We start from the raw sequence: 27,666 nt of genomic DNA, 5'->3' as shown, positions 1-27,666 counted from the left end.
ACGCGTAGCTGTCTTCTCTGCTGTATTGAAACAGGAGTTCAGAATCATGTCAACTGGTCGTCCCTAATGTTTATAGAAGATTCACACTGAAAAGTGAAGTCTATTACACTTCGGCAGGACTTATGGATCGACCCAGCGATCTTCCAATTGTTAAACGTCCTCCAGCCGAGCCATGCCGACCCTCCATCGGCAAATGCGAGCGGCCCACGACTCCACTTTTAGCAATTAGGCCATTCTGTCTTTTACCGAAGATCTAATCACGTAGTCTTTGGCCGTCCTGTTGCAGCCCTTTCTTTATTAATGGACGGCTTGCTGCTCCCAGCCAGGTGGAAGTGGAGCAGTAATAAATGTGCTTCAATATATCATCCAAAGCACATTACAGTAGAGCTGGGGGTGATTATTCATGCCAGCAGGGGCAGGAACAGACCTTTGTGGGGTTCATGGGCTCAAACTTGGAAAAGGGCGTCTCCCTCATCTTTCTCAACAGAGTGAGAAAAGTCTTTGCGTCACTGCTGGCTCCATTTATCTCGGAATTCATGCCAAAAAAAGCCCTGAAGTACTTGGCTTATGACAAATGTTTTTTTTCCTCTTCCAAATTTGTGTTATTTCGCCAATCTGCTTCCCGTGCGCTTAATATAACCGTTATCAATTGCCCCACTCATCAATTATCGGCAAACATGCAATTTACAGCGCTTATGTTAAGTGATAGACCAATATGGGTTTTTTTAGATACCGAATGTTAGTAGTCAGTCAATGAGAACGATAATCGATATTTCAAGCCAATATTCCTTTTTTGGTAAAAGAGAAAATATTATCGTCAATTTTTTTTTAAATCATTTTTTTTTTTTTCTTTTAATCTCAAACATACAAGGAATTAACAGCTTCCAGAGTCATCGGCACGTGTTCAAAACTAAGCAATTAAATAGTTCCCTAAAGTTTTCTACTGGAGATAGTTTTCCAAAATGTCAACATAATTTCTTAATTTTGTATTATTGTAATTTAAAATAAAAAGTGTCAGTAGTTCCCAGTGTCAGCATTTTTTTTTTTAAATGAAGTGGATATTTAAATGAATCCATAAATGAAAAGTTTCCTGTTTCTCACTGAGCGACAAATGCATGCCAATTTGTTTTTTTTCGTCAGGGTTCGTAAAAGGTTTCAAAAGCTCTTCGCAGACAGTAAAAATTGTCTGAGTATGTTCGAAATGGTTTTGTGAAAAGTAAAAACTGTCTGTGAACATCTTAGAAATCCCGATGAAAACCCTACATTTCGCTACCTTCGCAAGCATTCACCGCTCTGTAAGATACCAGCTTTATCAAACTTTAGATTCGTAAAAAGCTTAAGGTAACATAATGATCAGTGCCCATATTTGTCAAAATGCCAAATATCGGTGCCGATAATCGGCTTAATGTAACATAAGTAGGCTTAATGTAACATAAGTAGGGACAGACTGATCATCGGCCGGGCCGATTATCAGTGCCGATATTTGTCAAAATGCCAAATATCGGCACCGATAATCGACTTAATGTAACATAAGTAGGGATAGACCAATTATCGGCCAGGCCTATTATCTGTGCCGATATTTGACATTTTGCTGATATTCGGCACCGATAATCAACCCGGGCCGATAATTGGTCCATCTCTGCTTATGTTACATTAAGCTTCTTGAAAAACTTGAATCCAAGAATAAACATCTCCGACAGGTGTATTCAACCATTTCCCCTCACGCTAATCCGCATTCTTGGACTCAATTCTGTTTGCGCCGGGACAGAAATTTGATCCTTTTCCTGAAAACAACGGGCTTGTGCGCAGCAGGATGAAGGTAGACGTGCAATTATGTTTGTCGCCGAAGTGTTTCCGGCCCACGCGACAGATGAGCCGCAACAGCTGGCCCTTGCGCTCAGCCCCCGGCCCAGTCGCGGCGCATCAGCAGATCCATACGTTAGCTGACTGGCAGAGAATTTAGCTGTGATCCGAGAGCGGGCGTAACGCGGCGCAGGTGATGAAAAAGTTTGGCTTGCTACCGAACATCAGTTGCTGTCACCTCACACGAGGCAGCGGCTAACGGCCGTTTAATGACGTTTACGCAACCTGGAACGGGTTGTCCTCGGGCTGGATGACGATCGCTCATGGTCAGGTGCGCATAATAAGCAATTAGGTGAATGATTGTTCATTGAGAATTGTGACACTTGAAGCGATGGAGACAAAAGCCAGTGCGCTACTTGGCTGCGGTCAATAGATGCGCTGTTGAATCGCAACTAGTTTGTAGAAGAATAACACGGCATCTTTTCAGTCCGTGCAGATCCGCTTCCCTGGCAGCAAATGCTCAAGATGACATTGACTTGCTACATGAGTTCAATAGATCATGAGAGGTCTATTTTCTTGTCCTTCGATAGCAAATTGGAGAAAATGGGTTTACCCAGGTTAGTGTGAGGTATGTCTGAAGGTTTCAGGACTGATGTCACAAAATATATTTCAAACCCAAGCTACAACTTTTTTAGCCCTTAGTTTATCAGATCCCTTTTTGCCTCGCACAGTAGTAATTATATAATGCAGTTTCGTTATCAGCGATAGGGCAATATTAATGATCAACTAATCAGAATGGCATCAATTAGGGATAGGCCGATTATCGGTCGGGCCGATTATCGGTGCCGATATTTGGCATTTTGACAAATATTGGCATCGGCCTTTTTACAAATATGAAGGCTGATAAAGTGGCGATTGCTTGCAATCGTAGCAAAATTTAGGGTTTTCATCAGGATTTAAAAGATGTTCACAGACAGTTTTTGCTTTTCGCAAAACCATTTGCTAGGGATAGGCCGATTATCGGTCGGGCCGATTATCGGTGCCGATATTTGGCATTTTGACAAATATTGGCATCGGCCTTTTTACAAATATGAAGGCTGACCGATTATTGGCCGGGCCACACAATTGATATCGTTAATTATGAATAATATTTAATAGTACTTTTAAAGGTAATTAGAGCAAATGCAATATTTCAGAAGAGCGTATCTAACTGGTATCTCTTCATATTAATCAGTACCCAAAGAGTGGCTCTCTGCTTGAAAAGGTTGGTGACCCCGGATCTACATTTTGTTTCTTGGATTTGACCTTGTATGTTTTCTGCAACAGACATTCTTCTAATTTGTTTACATGGACATTTAAATATTTTTGTTTTGAACATGGTTTCACGAGAGTATATATATGTGAACTGTATTATTCTCCTTAATAATAACAATAGTAATAGATTGTATTTATAAACACACTTTACATTTTAAAATACAAACAAGCACACTAGATTTTAAAAAACTAATAAAAAAAAGTCATTTGATAAAATGGGATGCAAATCAATTAAAAAATCAGCCAAGCTTTTTATTTTTTATTATTATTATTATTAATTTTATTTTTAATAACGGTTTTGAGCCCTACCTTGTCCTGGAAGGCAACAAACTACTAACTTACAGAATATTAAATTGATGTGACTTTTTTTTTTTGTGGTGCTGGGGTATTATTGTCGTCACAGTGAATCTCTCAGTTTGCCTGTTTGATTGCGATCCTTGCTAATAACCTAATAACAGTCTCCACTTGCACTGCTTTTTGTGCTGTATAGCTAATGGCATGCCACTTAGGGAATTAGATTGTCTGTCACACAGGATCAGCGTGGATATTGAAAATGCGAATTCATTACACAACTAAATTAGCAATGCATTAAAGAGGTAAAACAATTGTAGTTTACGTAGCCATTAAGTTTCATCATTAAAAAGTGACGTCACATCCAGTCTTTGTCTTATCGACTTCGAAAATCGTGGCAGTGATTTGCTGATATCTTCAGTTGAACTTAATTTGTCTGCCCGTGACTTTTTATTGCTGTAAATCTCTGACAAGAAGGCACAGTGCAATAAAAAAAAATCACCCCATATGTCCTCCACTTGGCCATGATAAGACCCAGCGTAGACATTTTAGACGTATCTTGGTTCAATCAAATGTCCACAATCTCAAGGGCAATAAAGACAAGATGATACAAATGTGCAAAACAGAGGCCTTTTGTCACTGAAGTTTTCTATCGCAATAGAAAATGACAACTGTCCTTGAGTCACCTCCATTCATATCTTGGATAAGATTATTGATTAATAATGTCTGGAAGCAAAAGTAAAAAAAAAAAAAAAATGGAGTGCATTACTTGTCCCTGCCTCACCTGTTTTCTGAGGCCAAGTCCTGAATTAGTAACTTGTTGCCTGAAAAACTATTCGATTTTAAATGTCCCGAATTAGATTTTATTTCAATAATTTTATACTGTCTTGCCCTTGTTTGTGTGTGGCTTTTTTGGGAGCGCTGTTCATGTTGTACCCGATTTGTCCACTTAGGGGCAGTGTGGTTCCGCGCATTCTGATACACTGTTAAGTTGTAGCCACATTAGAGAGTCGAAGGAAAAAGTCGCGATCGAGTTATTCCAATAAAAGTTGCTTTTCTCCAGCGTACGACGAGCATATGGCGGTGAGTCATGTTAAGATGCTTCTCTGTTTACATTCCCGAAGCATTTTTGTATAAATGGCAGTTCTTCTGAGTGATAAAAGTGCAGCGAGCGGCGCGCTAATTAGCATTAGCGAGTCAGACTGGAGTAGGTCATGACAATTCTTTGCTCATCTATAAATTGAAGCAGAAATCATTCTGAATCCAATCGATTCCGAATCAAATCGTCAGCCAGTCAAAGATTCCCACCCTATTGTTTTAATGCTTTTAAATGTGTTCAAAAGCACGTGGGAGCTATTTGCCTGCCATCACCTTCCCCAAGTGAGCATAGCAGCACCAAAAGTCCCATTTTCCAAATGTTAGTCATTCATTCATTGTATGAGCTGTATTCATGACGACTGAAAGGTGTTGTGGAACGGTTTTAGAGCTGTTAAGGGCTCTTGTTGCATTTTGTATGAATAGCCATTCTTTTGAGTGATAAAAGTGCAGCGAATAGCGCGCTAATTAGCATTAGCGAATTAGACTGGAGTAGATTCTTTGCACCTCGTTAAATTGAAGCAGAAATCATTGGAATCGAATCAAATTGTGAGACCGTGTAGTCATTCAGGTTTCCATCCAAATGTTTTGAAATTTTTATGCAAATTTTGTGAAAATGCGCAAAACGGACATGCAACTTGTACCCGTTTCCATCCGAATCTTCTTTTGCGAATATGCGCCACGAGATGAAACTTTGGGACAATGGGGGGGGGAGGTCCAGGTGGGAATGTTGGATTGACGGACTAAACGGAAGTCGTTTGTCTTGTTGGCTTCCCTCCCGCATGGAAGTGAAGTGTGTCGTTACATTGAGAGCTGATGTTAATAAAGCCATCTAAAATTTCTTTAATTAATTATAAAAAGAATTGTGTTTCTTTGTCTCCCCAAACATATCTTACTTTATCATCCGCCATTTATTGTGACTACAAACGTGCGTGCGACGTAGTATCGGTCAAAGCGCGCGACCTTTATCTGGTCTTGTAGTCGCTTATTCGCCAAAGCTGTTTCCATCGGCAAAATGCGCATTTTCCTTTTTTCGATACGCTTCGAAAACCACCCCCCATCCAAGTGTAAAAACTTTTTTTGCGAATTTTGGCCTTTTGTTTTCTGCCATTTTTCGCAATTCTTGAACATTCGAATACAAATAAGTGGATGGGAAACCCACCTAGTGATGTCATTCAGTCAACAGCAAGTGTTAAAATGGCCGCCCACAATTTTTTTTGTACATGTTTTCATTCAAGTGCTTTCAAAGGAAATATTGTATTTCCAGGTAGTTTAAGAATACAGCAAGGCCAGTTTTCTGTTTGTCACCAGCGCTTTCTTTTCTTCACCACACACCGAACAGTTTTTAGTCACTGCCATTCCCTTTTTTTTTTCTTCTTTTTTTTTTCTTCTCACACACGTTTGACAGCCCTCATGCAATCTCTCCATTGGACTCCAGGCTGGGCTTCTGTTGGCGCTCTCAAGTGATTTATTTCTTGTCACCTAATGCTTTGTGGTTATTCAAGCACATTACTGCGTTTGCTGTGGGAGCCATTTGCACCCGGGTAATGTGGAGCATGGCCATCGCGGCTCTAAATGGATTTGGAAAGGCAGCAAAGAGGAAGGAACCCCAGACGAACTATCGTCGCTTTTGTTTGCGGGGGAATTCGGGAGGAAACGGCCCACCACGCTCATCATGTCTACTACAGTAACAAAACAATCCCGCTGACTTTGTTGTGTTTGTCTTTTCTGCCCGCGCTTGTCGTAATGACAGATTGAATGGGCCGAGTCACAAAGGGAGGATTTCAAGGACGGCTCGAGGAGTTTGCGTATTGTGCAGAAGGCCGTAACCCTTCCGCTAAAGTGAGAGAAAAGCCATAGAAGCTCGCCATTGTGCTGCTAAATTCAATTTCTCTCGGCATCAGTTCACAACACTTCATTTTGGTCTTTTGTTGCCACTCAATGTGAGATGATAAAACGGCAGATGAAATGATCAATGTCTTTGTTGGACTTTGAGAAATCAATCTTTATTGGTTGTATTGACAGTCACAACTCAATTTGGTTGTTTGTGGAAGTTGGCTTGGAAGATATTAACATAAGAGCTTGACAAATATTACTATAAATCCAAAATGATGTCACCCGGTTCTTTATATCAAACTCTTTCAGAGTTGTTGCAACTTTTAAGATGGAAAACAGCTGCGTCCCAAATGATTACATCACCAGTCTATTCAATATTTAGCATAATACAATTACACTAACCCAGTCATCGTCCGGTAATGATTAAACTAACTTTTGTTTTTAGTCCCTTACAACAATAGATAGGAACTAGACTAAGTGCAATTTCTGAAGAAATTGCGTGGGAATGCTGGAAGCTGAATGCTAAAGCGTCCAGCATTCCCACAATTACAGGCAAGAACATTCAACTATTTTACAATCTGATGATTTGTCCTTTAGTATTTGTTCAACTTCACAAACTACGGAAGAGGATTAGGGCCAGTGAATAGAAGAAAAAAAGTTATTCTCAGAATTCTCACTTTAAAGTGAGAATTTTGGGAATAAAGTCAGAATCCCGCCAAACTTTTTTTTTTTTTTTTTTTATCTCTTCACTGGCCCTAATCGTCTTCCGTAATACGAACAGAGAGAAAAATTGGCAGTTTTTTTTTATTTATTTTTGGGTCAGGGTTGGAATGTTAAAAAGTACTTTTATTTCTCTTAAGTAGTAATGTGTTTAAAAAAAATAGGCCCATTTTAAAAGAGCTAATACCGGTCATTAAATTCATATTTGTTTGAATACGTATTTATAAACAATACAGATTAGCAAAGCCTGGGTGGTACAACTTTGAAATTAAAAGATCTACAGTTTTTCGATTTTTTTCAATGTTCATTCCAATAATATGCAAAAATATATATGTTCTATCACATCAATGTACATCTACTTATATAATCGTATTTTATTACATAGGTCGTGCCACACCTCACAGGAGACTGACATGTTTCGCCGCCATCTTTATGCTACGGATAGCCCCAAAGGAGAATTTAGCGTACGCGTAATTGGTGGTAGGCTTGCGAAGTGTGGTCTCTCTGAGGCGAATTTAGATTGTTGCATTATATTAGTTCACCAATAGATGGCAAAAAAATATAGAAAAAATCTGCACACTGTCTCTTTAAATACATATCCATGAATAAGATGGCTCACAGTTTGAGTCTTATGTTGTGATCTCATGCAATATCGTGGTTCCAGCTCCACAAAGTTTTGTAGAAATCCCCCCCATATTCAACGCATCTATTGCAAGAGCCTTCAGTCAGTCTTCCAAAAGAATATTGTTGAAGTGAAGTTTGAGTGTGATGTAGCGGTAGAAGGATTGAGGTGTTCCATTATGTCGGCATCAGCAGACATTGCCTAAAGCAACTTAAAGCCTCAAACATTACATCTGATCTGCAGGGTTAAAACAGAACAAGTGCTGTGCTCAAGCGCACCATCCCCTGTCATCTTCCTCTCTTCTTTATACATCAGCCTTGTGATGTTGTTTTCAACAGGTTTGTGAGTAATGATGAAGCTTGGCTATATTCATAATGCTATTTGCTATAAAACGGAAACGGATACAATTATACTTTTTTCCCTGATGAAAGAAGAGACTCTAATCTTTCTTTTGGCAGATTTAATGTTTTTACAGCAATAGAACAGAATATTCTGTGTACCTTGCAAAATCAGTCAAAGTCAAGTAAAATAGCCGGGAGCAAAGAGGGTTGCTTCAGTGAAAATGATAGTAAATGTAATGTGGAGTGAGTTTGTAATTATTTTCATTATTACTAATCATCTACAGCTCTTTCAGATCAATTGTTAAGAGCATTTACAGTATATACACACCAAAACAGTATGCTAGCTTGCTAGCAACTAGCAATCGATTAATTGGTCAATTAATGATAATGTCGTTTACTACAAAGCTGACAGACAGCTTAATAACGAGCTGCGTTTGTCCTGTTCTTTTGAATTTGACTGCTGTGAATTGTTTTTTACGGCCTTGAGACTTATTTGTATTCACCTCGAGTTAATCTTTTGTTTCTGGATCGCACATTTTGCGTTCTGAGGTATTTGAACTTTTCAAGCAATTAGGAAGCGGGGGTAACTTTTCTCCAATAGTGGATGTTCTTCAAAAACAATTATTTGTATGTAAGTTTGGCTCTTTCACTCTGTCGGTACTTTCAGTTGTAGTGTCAGGAGGATGTTGGGGGGGAAAAACTGGAATAATTTCTAACCTGTTGACTTTGAAATGAAGTTTGCCTCTTCTGCCTTCATCTGATCATCTTACAATGCACAAACATTTCAGATGTGCTTTAGAGGGAACGTCATCAGATAACAAGGCTCGTGTATACATAATTCTTTATCGTTCTCTTCCAAAGCGGCTTCATTTATTTTCTTGTCTTATGTGGACTGGCATTAATATCGCGCTAAACTAGTTTATCTTTGCTATTGCCGTTGCGGCACGTCCGCGTCTTCTGTTCTTGTGGCTCTCATTATGTTCCTCATGTTTGGATTATAGTTGACATGCCATGTAAGGATTTGATGTAACATGTAGGGAGAACCGTCGCTATGACTTCATATTAGCGTCTGCGTTTTCAAATAATGATGAACCGCAGAAGAACTTTAAGTAAGATACTGTTTGTCAGGCCTGCCGGGTAGATACACATAAATAAATAAATAAATGTACGTTTCCCATATTATGGCCTTGAAAATCTTCCCGGTGCCCAGAGGAAGAATCGCATTGATTACGAGCGCCGTCATCCATTTTAACTGCGTGGCTGAAGATCATCAAAGCTAACGACGTTCCCATCATCCTCTGCTGCTTTATGCTAATAAGCCCTGGTCAGTTTGCTAACGAAAGATTGTTTGTGCGCTAATCTGTTTACCCGGATTCCACATTAACATCTGACATGAGCGAGTTATTTAGGTGCATTATCTGGATAATAACTTTGGACCCATGGACCTGTTCGTTTGCTCCTGTAATTCGGAAATACGAAGTGGATCTTAATGTGGATCCTGGAGTTATTTGTATTTTTTCCCGCCTTTATTTGATATTTGTAATCAGTGGCGGCATACCCTACAGGTAAAGAAAATTTCCTTTAGCCAATTAGAATGTATGTACTAGGTAGCTGTTTTGATTTTAATCCAACCTATTGTTCCTTTAACACATACATTTTATGTAGGCGGTAAGTCAAGACATCATTTAACGTACACCATCTTGTCTTTTTTTGTCAGTGCGGTGTTATTTTGAAGCGCAGGTGCTGCCATCATTTAAGCAGGTGACACTTTTTATGGATCATCTCTTCGCGTTGCATTCGGATGCGCCGTCCAATGCCGACGAAGCCCCCGCAATCCATCAAGCTGATTGTGACTAATCCCCCCAATTTTGTCCCACCCGGGTCTTTATTGAGTGGAGGGTAACTGATGATACGAGCGGGGAGCAGGTAGTGGGAAAGTGTCACTGGGGTCCCCGTGTTTACATCAGTTTGTGTCAAACGGATTTCAAGCTGACGGAAGCATTTTGTCGTAGTAACCAGCTTTGTGTATTCTCTGACCTTGATTGTTGGTCATTTGGCTAATTGGAATCTTGTCCTGCAGAGCCTTTGATTTAACTGAGGAAATATGCTCAAATTGGATTATTATTAATAGGAATATCGGCACCGATGTTGGCCATTTTGACGAATATCGGTATTGCAGTTTTTTTTTTTTTATCTGACACCCGATAAAAAGAAATTTAAAAGGATGTCTATTGTCTAAGATAAAAAAAATAAAATAAAAAATAAAAACTTATACATTTAGAAAAAGTCAGAAAATTTGTTCATTAAACATGCTTTAAGACATTACATCAAAGTCAATATTGACATTTGTATTATTATTATTTTTTTAAATTGGACGCCAATATCTTTTCCCCTTTAGACTCCAAATATCGGTTACCGGCCTCCTTAACTACTAATAATCGGCATTGGTATCCACCCTGACAAAAACCCCATACCGTCTATCTGTAGTTATTAATTTGATTATAATTATGCCGGAACAATTAATTGACTAATTTACTGATTTGTTTGCATTGTGAAGTTGTCATAGTGAACGTTTTTTGGTAAATTAACAACGTCGTATTTGAGACTGAATCAGCAGCTAATGTACTTTATTCTGTTGATTTTTTTTTTAATCAACAATGACAACTCAATTCTCGAGAATCAATGAAATTATGCCCAAATTATATTTTAGCCAGCACTTCTATTACAACATTTTGACTTAATTGCAATTAGTTTTTGTTTTTCCAGCATTATAAGCAATATAATTTCCAAGCCAAATTGGAAACTACTCATTTGAAGTTCACAGCTTCTGACGTTTCTGGCAGTCTACCTCGCACGCTGCAAAGGAAATTGTTCCACAGTTGTGAAATACAATATGCAAAACCTCTCATTTTAGCTGTAGGCATATCCAGTAATTAAAGGATTAACTTGATAATCTTAATAGTTCCTTGGCTTTGCCTTCCTCTTCCCTCCCATTATTTCCTACGTCAATGATTTAAGGATGCCTCCTTTCCCCGCCTGTCGGGTTTCTGCTGTAATCAACTTGCTTGGAGTTTAACCTCATTTCCGACTGAGCACAAGGAGTCTTCAAATCCAAAGGCTGGTGCGTGCCTGGATTGGCAAAGACTACGACTTTGTCTGCCCCTCCTGACGGCCTCGTTTCTTCGGAGGATTGTGTCTGCTTATGTCAGAAAATGTTAAAATCTCTGCGGCTGAAATGCATCAACCCCAAACAGGTGACTCCTTTAAGCTTTGCAGCATTTATAGTTGGAGTAAAGCCATGTGGAATCTTCCTCCTTAAGGCTTTTTCTCGCAGAATGGGCTGCACATGGAAATGCGAGCAGTGCAATTTCTCTAAGAAATGAAAACATACTTGTAGAATATCTATGAAATAATTATTACATTATGTTTGGAATTCTTTAGAGTTCAGTCTCAATTCAATGTCATGTATTGCTGAAATCAATCCACAAATATATTCCTTAGTGCTCTTGGCACTTTTCTAGGCAGCCTTTTCACCTTTGCTAGCCTCTTAACATTGTGCATGTTGTTAGATATTATTAACATTTAAATTCTTTATTTCATATATTAACCATTGTTATACATTATTAACATTTTAATTCTTTTTATTAACCATGTCGAAATGTTTTGTAGATGTGAGGTAGTGTTGAACTCAGTATAATTTAACCTTAAGCTGGAACATATTGTTTGGTCTAAAAAAAATTCCTTCTCAGTGTTCTGTGCGAAAACACATTTAGTCCTTGAGAACAGAATCTGCTTCGAACACACACACACCCCTGACTCTGTTTGCGCCATCGCTCACAGAAAAGTACCCAGAGAGTATGTTTTGTCTACAAATGAAAGAGAGGCGGTCTGTTTAACTATAAGAAGCCATCTTCCCCGCGGAAGAGACACATTCGGCACTCTGAAATTCCACCTGTTAAGTGATGTTTGGAGTCTGTCACGATGTCCAGAGATCTCTGTTTTTTATTAAATCATTTTTGCAAAGGTGTTTTTTCTTACATTAAATCTGTCTTCATATTTTTTGGAACACGCAAAGAGGAAAAATAAAATTAACCTCTTCAATGTTCAGCGAGGTTATGGCATATAGAGCTTCCTTTTCAGATGTTCTTTACGGATGACGTGGCCTTGGTGAAATTTCACTCTATGGATAAACTGTCAACACGTTCGAAACCTGTGTTGTGAAATCGTACTACAGGAGCCACTGTGTCAAGTGCGTGTGTGAATTTTATCGTTGTGCAAGATGAAACCTCCGGTTACGTCGTCATAGCTCATCAAATAAAATACTCATGAAGAGGACACATTTGGGGACCCAAATATTCAGATTCAGTCATTATTTTGGATCAATAGAGATCCGGACGTCACGTGACTATTTTTCTGAACACGCACCCTTGCGGCAGGAAAGTCACGGCGCAGCGTTAATGGACTACAACGGCGCAGAGGGCAACCTAGACCGTTTAATAAACAGACAAGGAAGGAAGACAAGAGACTTAGATTTTTTTTGCTTGAGAGGAGAACTGACAGAGGTGTGCTCAGTTACAATCTCCTACCGCTCTAAAGCACATTCTGTCAAGACCTCTCTATTTATTTATTTTAGGGCGGACCCTAGTTACAGTCATTGCTGCTCTAAAGGTTTGGGGAAAACACAGCAGCAACCGTCACGGATATGAGTGATTGTGCAGATAATAATACAGACGTGTCTTTGTTCAGCGCTGAAGGTTTCAACAACAAGAACAGTTAATCCACAAAGTGTTTCAGCCGCTACCTTGTGGTAAGGGCACAGTTCCTGTTTTGCAGCTACTAGGTGGAATTGCCTCCTCTCTTGCCGGTGAGTGCTTTCAAATCTGATCATACAAAGGCTGTACAAGATTGTACAATCCAAATTTATTTCCGCTTTGTGTAGTCAAAATGCCATTGAAGTTAGCAGTTTCACACAAATGCTGCATTGTCATTTATGTACGTTAGCAACTTAGCAGCTGCTTATTCGGCCAAGGCCGCCGTCATTTATACCGTAAAAAGTCTTTAAGTCTTTATGGTGTTGGTCAGTTATTAAATTCAACTGTGGAATATCTATTAAACGGTAGCAGCACAAATAAACAAAACTGATTATTTTCCCCACTTTTTGCGTATGGTAACAGCTAGCATCTGCTGATTTAGCCACCATGTACAACGTGCAACATTGGCTACGCATTGGTTTCGCTTTTGGTAACCTGGAGCATGCTCAATCCTTCTTCTTTTTTTTTTTTGCTTCTTCTCGTTGTGGCAGCTGGTCCACAACAGCTGTCAATCATTGTTAAGGTGTGACGTTTGTGGGAGACACGTTTTCTACGATGCCGAAATGGATGCGCTAACGGCCATTTTGGGAGGTGTGACGTCAACGTCCGGATCTCTATGGGATAAGCGGAAATTAAATATGACATATTTTGTTGTTTTGGAGTGATTAGTGAAGTCTTACATAAGCTTGAGGAAAACCTCTTTGATCCAGAAAACTGAGTTCATAAAGCTTAGTGCTTCTGAAGAGTGTTGTTTTGTCATTCAAATCTGCATTCGACAAGTAAATCACCAATGTCACAAAGTCAAAGCTAACGAGCGTCGTGATCAGCCTATGAAGAGGGTCGGTTGTTTTCAGATTGTTATTCCACTGAAGTCCTCTAGCTGTCATCGTGTCAAAAGACCAAAATTATGAGAAAGTGTTTCCGCCGTCTGTCGACCAGGAACAACGGTATGCATCCCAAATATGGTATCTTGATCAGCCCAGACACACTACATACAGCACCCTTCATAACATTATTTTGACATTTTGACAAGTTTGCTAATCTCATCCTAACCCAGTTTCAACAGCATTCTCACTGCTGACCGTCTTTCTCAGTATCCAAAATGTATCCAATGCGCACGAAGAAGCTGACAATATTCGACTCGGGAATCAGTCTTGGAAAAGGCATGGTTTGTGTCTCCCGCCGCTAATTAATCTCACTGCACTTGTTTAATAAGGACGAAGGAATAAGGACCCGGGCGAATGCATCGTAACTGGAATATTTATAGCCGGGTTTATTCTGAGCCGCAGCCTAGTGAATAAACCTTGGCTTAAGGACACCGATTGCAGTAGGACTGTGGAAACATCGTCCACTTGAAGATTACTCGGCACGGCCAAGGCCAAATGTCTCAACTGTACTTCTAGATTAGATTTCATTAGCAGTATGCCTGCTTTTTTCGTAAAGGTCAGTGTTTTGTTTCACTATAAGAAAAACGGATAGTAGAACGGAGCTACTTACGCTGCTGACTGTTGAAACGGCGGTCGGCAGCTTTTGCATAATTTGGTCAACCGGCAAGCAAATGGCATGTCGAGAAAACAGAAGCCATGAGGAAGATGAGACGACCGGGTATTAAAATATCATCTTTGGCACCGCATGGATGCCAGTGGATATTTCATTTAATCTAAGGACTCCCAATGTTAACGACGCTTCTTAGAGGCGTAAGACGGTTGCTGCATCAGAGGTTTCTTCACTTAAACAAATCGGAAAGAATCGATCCTGTTCGTGTTAGCGTGCTTGCTGTTATGTACTGTATACAATTTTAGACTCACAGCTGCTCTCTGTCTCTCTCTTTGTCTCTGTCTCTCTCTGTGTGTGTGTGTGTGTTTGTGTGTCTATGTGTTTGTGTCTTTCTCTCTGTGTCTCTGTATCTCTCTCCTTTCTCCCCTCGCTCTTTGTCACTCTTGTCTGTCTCTCTCTTTCTCTCTCTCTCTGTGTCTCTGTCTGTCTCTCTCTCTCTCTCTGTGTGTCTCTGTGTTTGTGTCTTTCTCTCTGTCTCTATCTCTCCTTTCTCACCTCGCTCTTTGTCACTCTTGTCTGTCTGTCTCTTTCTCTCTCTCTCTCTGTGTCTCTGTCTGTCTCTCTCTCTCTCTCTCTGTTTGTCTTTCTCTCTGTCTCCTTTCTCTCCTTTCTTTGTCTGTCTCTCTCTCTCTCTCTCTCTCTCTGTGTTTGTGTCTTTCTCTCTGTGTCTCTATCTCTCTCCTTTCTCTCCTCGCTCTTTGTCACTCTTCTCTGTCTGTCTCTTTCTCTCTCTCTCTCTGTGTCTCTGTCTCTGTCTCTCTCTCTCTCTCTCTCTCTCTCTCTCTGTCTCTCTGTGTTTGTGTCTTTCTCTCTGTGTCTCTATCTCTCTCTCTCTCCTCACTCTTTGTCACTCTTGTCTGTCTCTCTCTCTCTCTCTCTCTCTCTCTCTGTGTCTCTGTGTTTGTGTCTTTCTCTCTGTGTCTCTGTATCTCTCTCCTTTCTCTCCTCGCTCTTTGTCACTCTTGTCTGTCTGTCTCTCTCTCTCACCGTGTCTCTCGCTGTGGTTCTCTCGCTCTCTCTCTCTCTCGCTCACCTGTGTGTCTCTCTCTCACTCCATCTCCCCCCCTCAGGCTGCCTCTCTCTCCCTTTCTCCCTCTATTTCTGTCGCTCGCACACACACACACACACACCTTTGCACAATCAGATGCACAGGCCACCTGACTAACAGCCGACTCAAAATGTCATCTCTTTTAAATCAACACAAACCTGAAAGGGTCTCGCAGGTTTCAAGAAAAATGAGTCTTTCAAGACGGCATCAAGCGAGGGAGCTGCGACACCCCTGCTGAGATGTTCCTTCGAATAGATGACAGCAAAATGTATTAAATAATAATCAACAAGCTCCAATGAGCAGCTGTGAGCGCTCCCGTTCAAGAGCGACGAGGCTCATTAATCGTGTCGCTATTGTGGACTTTATTTACAAAACTAACAGCTCAATTCTTTACCTTTGGACACACGATTTGACACAGCCCAAAATGCTATTTAATCACCGAAAACGCCGCCTGCGACTTGATTTATGCGAGAAGCTTTTGAAGGCAATTCTCAACGTTGATGATGTGACCCGAGCCTCTGGAGCACATCTGTCATGGAAATACTGTCATCGTGCTACGGTGTCTGCGGCGCCATCATTAGTACCCAGAAGCAAGCCTGCATCCATGTACATGCTTTGTAGCCAATTTTCAATTCATTTGAATGGAGGGAAATTGCAATAATGAGTTGAAAGCGTTTAGATTCTCTCCTCCCCCGTCCCGTCCCGTCCTGTCCTGTCCTTCTGTCCTCCGTCGCAATCTTGATATCTTTCTTTCTCTCCATCTCCACCTCCTTCCGCCAATGACACAAACATGATGTGATTAGGCTGCTGTTGCTACATGTTTATTTAATGTCGCTCTCTCCAAGGTGCGTTATCTCTCCGTGTGCCGGCGATTGATTATTTCCACGGCGAGCATAATGGCACAAACGTGTACATCTCTGCTTTTCTGTTCAAGCCCATGTCGTTATGTACATTCATAATTCTTCATCTCCCACTGACGTTTGAGAGAGCGGTTTTCTTCAGTCATCTGAATCTACATTTCCTCATTGCATTTTGTGTTGGCCCGACACCCTTGTTGCCCCCCCCCCCCCACACACACACACCAGCCCTCGTGATATGTTTCTCATTGCAAAATGTTTATTTGAGTTTCTGACATGTGAAGGTAAATATTTGTCATCGCTCAACTGTGAACTCTATTATATCTGGCTTTTTTTAACATCCCATTTTTGTTTCTCTTCCGGCGTTTGATCACTCGCATTGTTTACTCTGTCAGACGCTTATTTATACTATTTTTAACTTAACATAAGCAGCATTCCTGTTCCCCTCATGCTCAATGTTCAGGCTGATTGCTCAGTAAATATATTCAGAGGTTTAAAAGCAACTGGAGAGCCAATTCATCTAACCAAACACACGTTTATGGCAGCTTTGTGTTTTATGACAGCCTAACATGAAATGGTTGATTACTCTGGATAGGAACTGTAATTGCATTAATTTCAGAAGCCATTGCGAGGGTGTCAGGAAACATGTGGTCTAGCTGCCGCTCATCACTGTGATTTAGATCATGCGTCGTATGCTCGATGATGCCTTTCCTTTAGGCACAAGATACTATATAAAAAAAAATCAATCAATTCCATTAAACCCTCCTCCAATGGATATATACTGCACTACAGCCGAGGCAGCAATTGTGCATTAACAACATTTATGCGTTCAAAATATTTTAATCTTTCACAGTGTCAATGCATGCATTAACAATGACAACATTTAACTTATTCACTCGCAGCCATTTTAACTGAAGCAACCTCCTTCGCTCCTGACTGTTTTACTGGATATTGACTGATTTTGCAAGGCCCACACAATATTGTCTTCTATTGCTATAAAAACATAGACATAGTTTTGCAGCATTTAGCATTAAAATATAGCTAAGTTTCATCATTACTCACAAATCTGTTTAAAAAAAAAATGACATTTTGCAACATGGCCCTGATTGATCTCTTATACTCTGCTGCCACCCACTGGCCGTTTTTTGTAATAATTACCATTGCTTTAAGTGTTCTTTTCAGTTCAGAGGCTGCATCAAAGCCTTCTGTATGCTCTATCATTAAAAAATAATAATTTAAACGTATAAATACGCTTTTTATCCTATCGATTACTCCATCGATTACTTGCGTAATTGTCCAAATCCTCTTATTTCAGCATATCGGCAGTAATTGTTCACTGATTTTTAAGACATTTGCAAACATCTGTTTTTACTTGGGAAAACAATGATCAAATTGGTAAGATAGTACATCAATCCCCTTTTTTTAAATCACTATACGCATATGAAGTACCAAATAAACACCAATCACTTTTTAGTAAACAATAATCAGTGGAAAAATGCATTTGTAATACACTTTAATCGGTTGAATAATCGATAGATTAATCGATTTTAAAAAATACTCGAGTGACAGCACTAGTTTGTACATTACATCATCGCTTCTACTTTTAAATTAAATAATTTCTTTCATTGTTAGTCTGTTTTGTGACACTCTTGGTAGTATGTTTGTGTATTTTTATTTTTTTTCTCAGCTTAATGATCAAACCAGAACTAAACTTTTCTCTGCCCATTCCCTTCGAAAAACATATTTGACAACTTCCATCGTTGGCACTCATCTTTAAGGTCCCGTTGATGACAATTCACGTCAACAGCGCTAAGTCAAAAGAGTTAAGGTGACAGTAAATTAATTTATGGATTTCTGCATGTAGTTACAGGTATGCACACTGACTGTTGTTGCTATGAGAGAGAAAGACAGAACGGTGGTTTTATTAAAATTGTTTCTCTGTTTATTGTTTTATATCCCAGTTGACATCCTCACAATGTTTTATATTCAGAAATTTTGTGCTGCCATTAGAGAATAAAATTAAAGAATTAAAGGCTTATTTTACAAATGGTAAATAAACAAGATGGCTTGTGGAACTGTGGTGGTGAATAAATGAGGATATAACAAACCCATTTCAACATAACTCTTAATTAGTGTATTATAAAAAAAAAAAACAGTTTGACAAACAGCAAAGATGATTTATTTATTTTTTCGTGCATTTTCCACTTCACCATCTCTTGCACATGTAGTCAGTGCCTCACTGGGGAGGTGACTTAGTCAGCTGGACCGAGGAGATGTTGCGGCCCATGTGCGGAGGGAAAATCTGCCACGGACATGATGGCTCGGAACTCTGGCAGCTGGTGCACCCTTGTTGGGATTGTGTGTGGGCTTTTTTGTGTATTTTAGGTCAATCCAAATGTCTCTTGAGGGCTGAGCAGCTGCGGACAAATATCGAGTCTGTATGATGCATCCATCTTTTGGTTAGCATGAAATGTTGCTCTTTGCATTTAAAAATGGGTAGACGAGAACGTCCTGTCAATGAAATCGGATATCGATCGATTCAGATTGTGGTTTGAGCCAATCACATTCAGCGGAAACTGATGCAGTGCTGCTGTATGTCTATTTGATTTCTTCATTGACCTGCAAGGACTCTGTTAAGTGGCTGATACTCCCTGTGTGTGTGTGTGTGTGTGTGTGTGTGTGTGTGTGTGTGTGTGTGTGTGTGTGTGTGTGTGTGTGTGTGTGTGAGGGTGTGTGTGCGTGTGTGTGTGTGTGTGTGTGTGCGTGTGTGTGTGTGTGTGTGCGCACGTTGACTTTGAAGTACACTGTGCCATGACAATAATCTAAGCCAATTTACTACACATCAGCCCTTCATTATGGCTTTGATGTAACACCGCGCGTGACCAGAATGTCCTCCCATAAAATGACAATTTACTTTTCAAAATAAATGACGTGTTTGACCTCGTTAACCCAAAAGGCGTGTAGTTAAACACAAGACTAAGCCCGCCCCCAACACACGAGTGGGCTCACACACAAACACCAAGCGGAAGCATCCAAGTGTAGTCAATGTGACCCTCAAATGAGAAGCCAGCGGTGAGTTCACGCTGTCACATGATCATCAGGCCTTCATCATGCATGTCAGCTGGACTCGCTTTGAGTTTATGTTTGAGATTCATTAGCTGACAGGTGCTGTGCGGTCCACTGTTTTTTCGGTTTCTGTTTTCTTCTGGTTAATGAACAGTTGGACTGTGTTCTACTTCAACTTTCATTCCTATTAGAAGGATTTTTTTGTAATTTTTTGTTAAAATAAATGTACATAAGTTATCTCATATTTACACCTAAAGCATTGCAATAAAGACTGTTGAAACATTCAGCGCCGAAGACTCATATCCTTGAGGTATGCTGTTGTGTGTTCCCCCTCTCCTTTAGAGCAGCAACATATGTGTAAACTAGCAAAAATCCTATTAAAAAGAGAGAACTCGGCGGTATGTGCTCAGAACGGGTAGGAGATTGTAATCCGTGTACATCTCTGTCCGTTCTCCTCGCGAGCAAAAATAATCTAAATCCTTGTCTGTTGTTTATTCAATTTTCTAGGTTAACCAAACCTGACAATTTTACTGCTGTCATGGTCCATCAAATAAGGGGCTGGTAAAATATTTGTGCCCAATTGATTGATTGATCACATTTTGAAGGGATTGAGTTTCCATTTTAGCAACGGGTAGAGAAGATGCCGATTGAGGACGGTTAGCTACATCCTTGAAGACCTTCGCTATGGCAACTTCTCTGAGTGGCATTTTTCATCTTAATACACATCACTCGCCTTGAAACAGGAATTCAGAACACTCTGACAGATTCCGCTGTCTCCTTAATAATAGTTATTGAAAAGTTCAATTCAGAACAGAAATGTACTGCACAAAATTGTTGAACAACTCCAGAAGTCAGAGACTGGTCAGTTGTGTTCTCATTGGCAGGTTGGAAAAGCAAGATTGCTGCAGATTTAACTTCCTCTGTTGTTATTGTGACTTTGGGCTTGTCCCGTTAGGGATCACCTCAGTCAGTTGTTCAGATGGTTTGAGAAAAAAAAAATCCTGCCCCCTTTGCTCTTGGTGAAAACAAAACGAATCCAGTGCAACAGGACAAAGCATTGCCTCGTGGGTCTTATCGTTCTTTTGGATAATGTTAGTATGTAAGTTGATGGAAAGAAACATTTCAATACATTTTTTTTTTTTTTTTTTACAGTTGAGTTTAGTGTTTGTGTGTGTGTTTTTGGTTAGTTTATCCTTTTTGATTGCTAAAATAGAATACATAACGCTTGCTTGTAATTTGGGTCACGAAAAAGACGTTTTCTAGGGGAGGACAGTCTTGATTAAAAGTAAAGTTGACTCCCATCCAGAAGGCATCGCACAGGATTCCCGAAAAGATGGCATCCTCTCGTCGGGTTGAATATCACTTCACGGGCATGGAATTTTTAAACTCAAGTAAAGAAAATCTGTATCGGCCTGTAATTAACATCCTTGTGAAATGGGATGTCATCTGTTATTTGTGAAGATGCCACTGTTGTCTAAAGCGTTATACTGTCTTTTGTCAGTTTTATTAAATCACTATATTCTAAGAAAAATATACACACATATGACACATTTTTCTGTAGCTCTTTGATGAATAACTGGTCACAGTTGAACGCTTGTATTGGCTTGTTAAGTGTCAGTTTGTGTGTCCCTATTGATCGGTTGACACCAAAAAGTCCAACTTTTTCCCTGTAACAAGAAAAAGAAAAATGTATTAAAAGTAGGGGTGTCAAAATGAGTGCTTTATTTTTGAGGTCATTTAAAATTCCTTCAACGCCACTAATTTTTTTTAACGCACGGTTAATCCAGTCGCAACACAGCAGACTCATCCACGTCAAAATTTAACAGTAATAAATTAAATAATAATGTATATATTTGTAGAGACTGGGGTCAAGTTGTATTTTACAATTTTAAAAATGTGCAGAATTTCACAAGTTACTTCATGTTAAAGATTAGATAGCTCTTAATTGAAATGGAAAATGCACTGGGCTGTCACCATTGTCTTACAAATGCAATTATGCCATCTAGTGGCAGAAAAATGACCTCAACACAAATCAATATCACACTCGTTTTTTGTAGTACAGTATATATTTTTTTATTTTAACTCAATTTTCTGAATTATGAAATTACTGTATCAATGACTAAAAGATGCAGCCATATTTTTATTATTTTAACACTTTTGTTCCATTTTTATGTTAAGAGTATGAACACTTATTTTACTGTACATTTAGCAAATAAAATGTGCGAATAATCGTGACTTAGCCATTGAAGTCATGAAAGCAATTACGTTTTTAATCGCCCAACACTCCTAATTAAAAGTAAATAATCAAGTACTAGAAGTAAAAGTTGCGTCGCTAATGCAACTATCATTTAGCCCTCCTGCCTTAACACTCCTCGTGGAAGTGCAAGCCTGATTGTTTACCAAGATACTCTGCTGAACCAAACTGTACTTATGAGCATTCTTGTTTAAACGTTGCCTCTCCTTTTAAAGTAATTGTCTTGTAGGGCCCAGGCCTTAACACTCAGCACTTTGACACATCCAGTAGACGCAAATGTGCATTGTCAGGCAGCTCGGTTGCACTCGATACTTAGCTGTCATGTTAATTTTCCTCCCGCAATCCTAAAACGGGCCTAGAAAATCGGAAAAAGGCAGCGTGTCAGCAAGTGATGCATGTCCTTCATCGGACACAGCACATTTAGTTTTCATTAAGAGTTAAACATGTACACGGAACATTAATGGGCTTCAGCGGCAATGGTGTGCTTCATTGTATCTCATCCTGATAGATTAGCAACTCAGCACATGAGGGGGCTAGCAAAAGGAAAAGCGCTAATGCGTTGCGGGGGGGGGGGGGGGAGGAACTGCCGGAAAATGTCTTTATACGAGGATTGGTGTTTACGATGCTATCTAATATCATCTGTGACACGAACATCGGCGAGCCGCGTGGAGGGGCCGCGGAAGGGGTGGAAGAATGGAGCGAAAGGTCATCACAAGCGCCGCCGTTTCATTAGGAGAGATGAGGCTTTCCGACGTCTCCTGCTGCATGGGGAGTGATGGAGACGGTTGTTAATGCCTGCTCTGTCAGCCATATTGGATTCAAGGCAGTAAATTAATATCTATCCTTAAAGGGTTTTTATTTGGGCTTCCCTGGAGTGTGTGGCGTAAAGAGGTTATTTCCTTCTTTCTACTCCCGTGTCCTCTCCCTCTCGCTTTCACTTGAAGATCTTTGGAGGGAATCGGCGTTGGTACTGTGCCGCGGGCTTTGCTTGTCACATTCAGCGTTCCTCTTCATCGTTTTTCGGAATGTGCAGAACTCAGCTGTCATTCTGGGAATGCTGAAGCGGTGATATACACGTATACCAACTGACTATCATATCAAGAAATGCATTATAATTTCACGGAAATGATTAAATGCATGATAGCTTTCAGAATCAGATGACACTTTTCAAAAGAAATACGCCATTAGCTTGATTTCATACAAGTCACGTTAGTCAGCTCGGTGGTTAGAGCAATTGCCTTCCACCACCGGGTACCTGGGTTCAAAACCCGCTTGGGTCTCATTTTAGTACATTGATGGTTCTATCAGATCAGGAAATGGATTCCATTTTCACTGAAATGATAAAATGCATGTTAGCTTTCAACATCAGATTTCGAGCAAGTCAAGTTAGCTCAATGGTTCGAGTAATTTGCCTTCCACCACGGAGTACCTGAGTTCAGACCCTGCTTGGACCACATTTTAGTCATTTATCTTTCAATTGACTTCATAAGCAAATGCATTCAGCTTTTCAGCATTCCCACTTTGTCTCGTTTGTATCGCTGTGCTCCTAAAGGACAGCTTCTGCGTCCCTAAAAAGTGTCTTCCGCACATCAGAGGAATAAAGCAATCTCCTGTGTGTATCCGATATGAGGTTTTATGTTGACTGGCTCTCACAGTACACAGGATCCATATAACACTGTTTGAAGTGGCCTCGTCGCCGAGACAGGATTTACGGCCAAGGGTCCATCAAGAGTGATTTTTAAAGGCTCGTGATGAAGAGCTGGAGTGAAGACATGGACTGATCCCGCCAAGTCGAGCACACAAGGCCGAGCTGTGTCATTGCCAACTGTGCTCCACGTCACACACTCGCTCTCTGTCTCACCATCACTGTCCATCTGTCATTTGCCTTTTACATTTTTTACCCCGGGTGTGACAAGATATACATAATCGTCATGCATGGTATCGTTTTCTGTCGGGTATCAATATTATGGCAGCTCGATTTTAAGTAATTTATCACTTTTTCTTTTAATACAATGTGAATTTCAGTATTCTCTGTAAACTGCCATGACTGTGTTGGACCCCTGCTCAGATCTATTTTTGAGATCCGCCCCCGATATTCGATACCGTACCCGCCTCCGCAACCCACACGCTTGACCCATTAGCAGCAAAACCTGACCCGACTCGATCCGCAATCTGACCAAAAACCAACTGCTCCAATAATGATGCTGTTATTGAAAGCTGTGTCAGTTGCTGTTTCGGTTTTAATGTGTTTTTATTTTATTTTTTCTTTAAGTTTTCTTTAGTTACGTGCTGTTAAAAATAATAAGTTACTTCACAATGTGCAATTATGAACAAAATGAACTAACCCCAAAATTTAAAATCTGTTAGGATTTATTTTTTAGGTGAAAATGAATGAATGAATGAATAAATATGACCAATTTTTTTTCAATCTGACAAAAAAGATTTATGTCCCTACCCTACATACATATCCAATGTTCTAAATGTGTTGATGATATCGTCAATTTAAATTAGTCTAGTCGTTACTAGGATCCTTTAGAATGTTTCCCTAAAATTATCAAGGCAACGATCCATTTTTTTAATCCATTTTATTGCAACATATCAATGTGCTTTTCAATGCTTAAACTTAATTGTTGAGCAGATATGTTGCTAATTCCGTCGCTTTTGAATCTTTAGAATGCTCAGCTGCTCAAGGTCCCTTGCGCTACTTCATGCCCAATTCTTCGCAAATGATGTTTTAATTCCAATCAGGTTAAAATAGATTTAAACTGACATTTTTAACAAATAAAAAAAATGTGACCTCCATAGTTTGTGAGTAAAGGGTCTGTTCAAATGCAGGTGCTCCAAAATCTTCCCAGAAGTGAAGCCGTTACATCTGCAAAGTGGGCAAGCAAATCCATATTTCCTAGGAACAAATATTTTGTCTGCTTTGTTTCCCTCTTGAGTGAAGTGATCACAATTGCTGGCTCTCAAGAGTTCAGGAGAAAATATTGTCTTTGGCATCCTTGTAAAAAAAAAAATCGTTTTGTTTTCCCTTCAAGGTTCTGAGCATGCGGCCACAGCGACACAACCCGCAGCCTTCTCCGACCTGTTACCTCACTTCCTGGTGGAACCGGAGGACGAGTTCATCGTGAAAAACAAGCCGGTGATGCTCACCTGCCGATCCACGCCGGCGACGCAGATCTACTTCAAGTGCAACGGCGAGTGGGTTCACCAGGATGACCACTTGATTGTGCGGACCGTGGACCCGGCTACAGGTACGAGCTGGCCGTTGTATGCTCAAAGTAACTTCCGTTTGAAAGAAGTTAACTTCGTTTTTGATATTTTAATGGATGTGGCGGTGCCTTGTGCAACTCGTTTGATTATAATACAAGGCGAGGCGGGGAGGTGAAGGAAAGTTTGCAATTTGCTCCTGATTACCGCGCTCCATCAGGCCCTCGGCTTGTCCGCCAGCCTATTTAGCCTGCCAGGATCATAATAAGCACATTGGTTTCAGTCTCAGAAATCGCCATGATCACCTTGGAGACCTGTTTTTTCTTTTCTTTTTTTGTGCCGTTGTGCTGCAGTCCCCCCCCCCCGCCTCCGCCATCAGTGCCATAAACATGCACGACACTGATGTCGTGTGATTCAGCAGCGATCTGCTAATGCAAGCCAACCATTGGCAGCCTGACATCTAACAACGTGATAATGATAATGTTTTCACGGAGCCACAAGTGAGCGCATGCAAATGTCCACAACAACTAAGCCGAACCATGCCCATCGAGCTTTGCACAAAAAAAATAGATCGACAAATTTCTCTCTTTGTCTTGTATGAAACACCAAACAAAAAATATTGATCCGATCTTTAGAACTTAAATAGGTTCCATCTTACAACATCAGACAAAATGTAACAGAATTCATTCTGCCTTGCTTCAGCATTCTGACGCAAATGAATAAAACTCCTTTACCACACAGTCTTTGATTTGCTTGTGCTGACTTCTCCCCTCCTGTGTTTGAATATTTTAATGCACCCCTATAAAATCTAATTTAGGATTTTTGATTTTGATTTTTTTATTCTCTGCTGTGTGAGTGACTTAGAGGTATGAAGCATCAGTTCTCTGCAGTGTTGGAGCATATTTGCCTTGTTGCCAAAAGGTTGAAAAATAACAACATTCCATCTGGATCATGACACTGCTGTCATGACCAGCCAATCACGTGTTAGAAAATCATCATCATTTTCCTTTTGGATTTGTAATGTATCACAATATTCTCTCAAGAATGTTGGCCATATGTGCAACCATTTGACAAAATTCAGCCGAGCTAAATTCCTCGAACAAATTTACAATCTTTCATCCATCAATTGAACAAAACAAAAAACAAACTTGTAAACTTTCATGAGTTTTTGTGCATGTTGAGACCCTGAAAATTAGCGGTGAACAGTGTGTTGCCACGGCAACAGTGTTTCGCGAATACTCAAACTTAAGTGTTTTAACATCATGGAGTAAAGATGAGCTAGATCTCTCAGCAAAAGGGGCACAATAAAGTTTAGCTGCTCAATTATTATATTGATTTTGTTTGAACATGAAAGTTTGATATTGACCACAATATTTGTATTTAAATAAAATTTTCACAATCAATGATAATTTCATTGGTAAGTAATGTTGCTCTCTGTGTGGTGACAGAGTGCATCCAAATACTGAGTCGACCGATTGATCGATTATAACTATTGATTGTCTTAAAATATGAGCGAATGCTATGATTAAATATTTGAGAAGTTCAGCCAAATTGGATTGATTATCGTTGAGCGCAAATAACACATCTGTTTTGTGACGAAAGGGGATGAAAAATGATTTGTTTGATAAGAAGCAGAAGTAAATGAACAGGAGTCATTTGGTTTGATTTCATCAGGACGCTATTTAAGTTGCAATGTGCCTTTACAACAGCTACATCGTTTGCATATTGATAGGCCTTATGAAAAAAAAAATCCCATATCTGAGTAAAGTGTAATTGCCCATCCACTCCAGTAGGTGGCAGTGGTACTCTTATTATCAGAGAGTGTGAAAGGAGTATTAGCTTCTCTGCAGAGGTGCACTTAAAACAAATTGATAGAAAATTATACTTTTATAATTGTGACGGAGTTGAAGGGGCGCAAAACATTTTCGTCTTCCTGGATGGTTGGGCGTACCCCAAAAATAAGTGAGAAGAACTCCTCCTCTGTGGCGTAGGAAACCTTCAGTCTTCCTTTTGTGTGTTTTCAACCTTTATAAATGAGGCCCTTAGTAGCAGCTAATTCTTCTGTGCGCTGTAGGTAGGCATCTATTAGTGGGGAATTGTTTATTTGTTCAAATGTCACACCAACAACTAATTGATGCACAACATCTATTAGAGCGCTCAGCACTATTTAAGGGCATGGTATGTAAGTAGTGACAAACCATAAATAAGGAGCCTCCGTGGCCTGGGTAAACAGTATTCTCGGCTAAATATGTGCTCTCCCTCTCTCTCTCTTGCTCTCTCGTATATACACAAGCATTACACTGAAGTCTTTTAATTAGTCTCAACAGTGTAATGAATTGCTGAGAGAATATGGCTGCTTTTCTTCTCAATTGACCAATCGCTTTGGTATCATGGAGTCACTCAGTCAAACAGGTTACAATGTAGTGTTCATTTCCTCAACAAAAATAATTTCGTCAACACACATTTTCCACCAGACTAAAACTAGACTAGTACCCTCATTAATAAACAGTAACTGGGACTTCTTGGACTAAAATGCTAGATTTATAGTTGGCTAAAAATGGACTAAATAAAAACGGGATGAGGTTGACTAACTGATAAAAACAGGCGTGACTGAAATTGGACTAAGACTCAGACTAAATGTACAAATGGCTACACCAATGTTAAAATCCAGGTAGACGTTTCTGCCCTACTTCTCCCTTTGTTGATTTTCAATACAAAGGAGGGGAGGCTCTTTGGTGAATATTAAGTAGCGCATTGGCTTCCCCCCCCCCCCAGTTGTGACCTTGCAGAGTTGGCTGCTCAACTTTGATAAGATGATCATGAATTGAGTTGTCACAGCGT

General features: G+C 39.9%; 1 protein-coding gene across 4 annotated transcripts in view; it reads left to right on the top strand.

The window, feature by feature from the left end:
• Positions 1 to 27,666, top strand: part of unc5a (unc-5 netrin receptor A) — a 186,524-nt gene that overhangs the window by 66,770 nt on the left and 92,088 nt on the right. For all 4 annotated transcript variants that reach the window (XM_077577805.1, XM_077577804.1, XM_077577803.1 and 1 more), the window contains exon 2: positions 24,654 to 24,869. In XM_077577805.1, the coding sequence (XP_077433931.1) occupies positions 24,654 to 24,869 (216 nt within the window). The remainder of the gene's footprint in view (positions 1 to 24,653; positions 24,870 to 27,666) is intronic.

Source organism: Vanacampus margaritifer, chromosome 10 (assembly GCF_051991255.1).
Source record: "Vanacampus margaritifer isolate UIUO_Vmar chromosome 10, RoL_Vmar_1.0, whole genome shotgun sequence".
NCBI classification, from domain to species: Eukaryota; Metazoa; Chordata; class Actinopteri; order Syngnathiformes; family Syngnathidae; genus Vanacampus; species Vanacampus margaritifer.
This window is presented reverse-complemented; position numbering and strand designations above follow the sequence as displayed.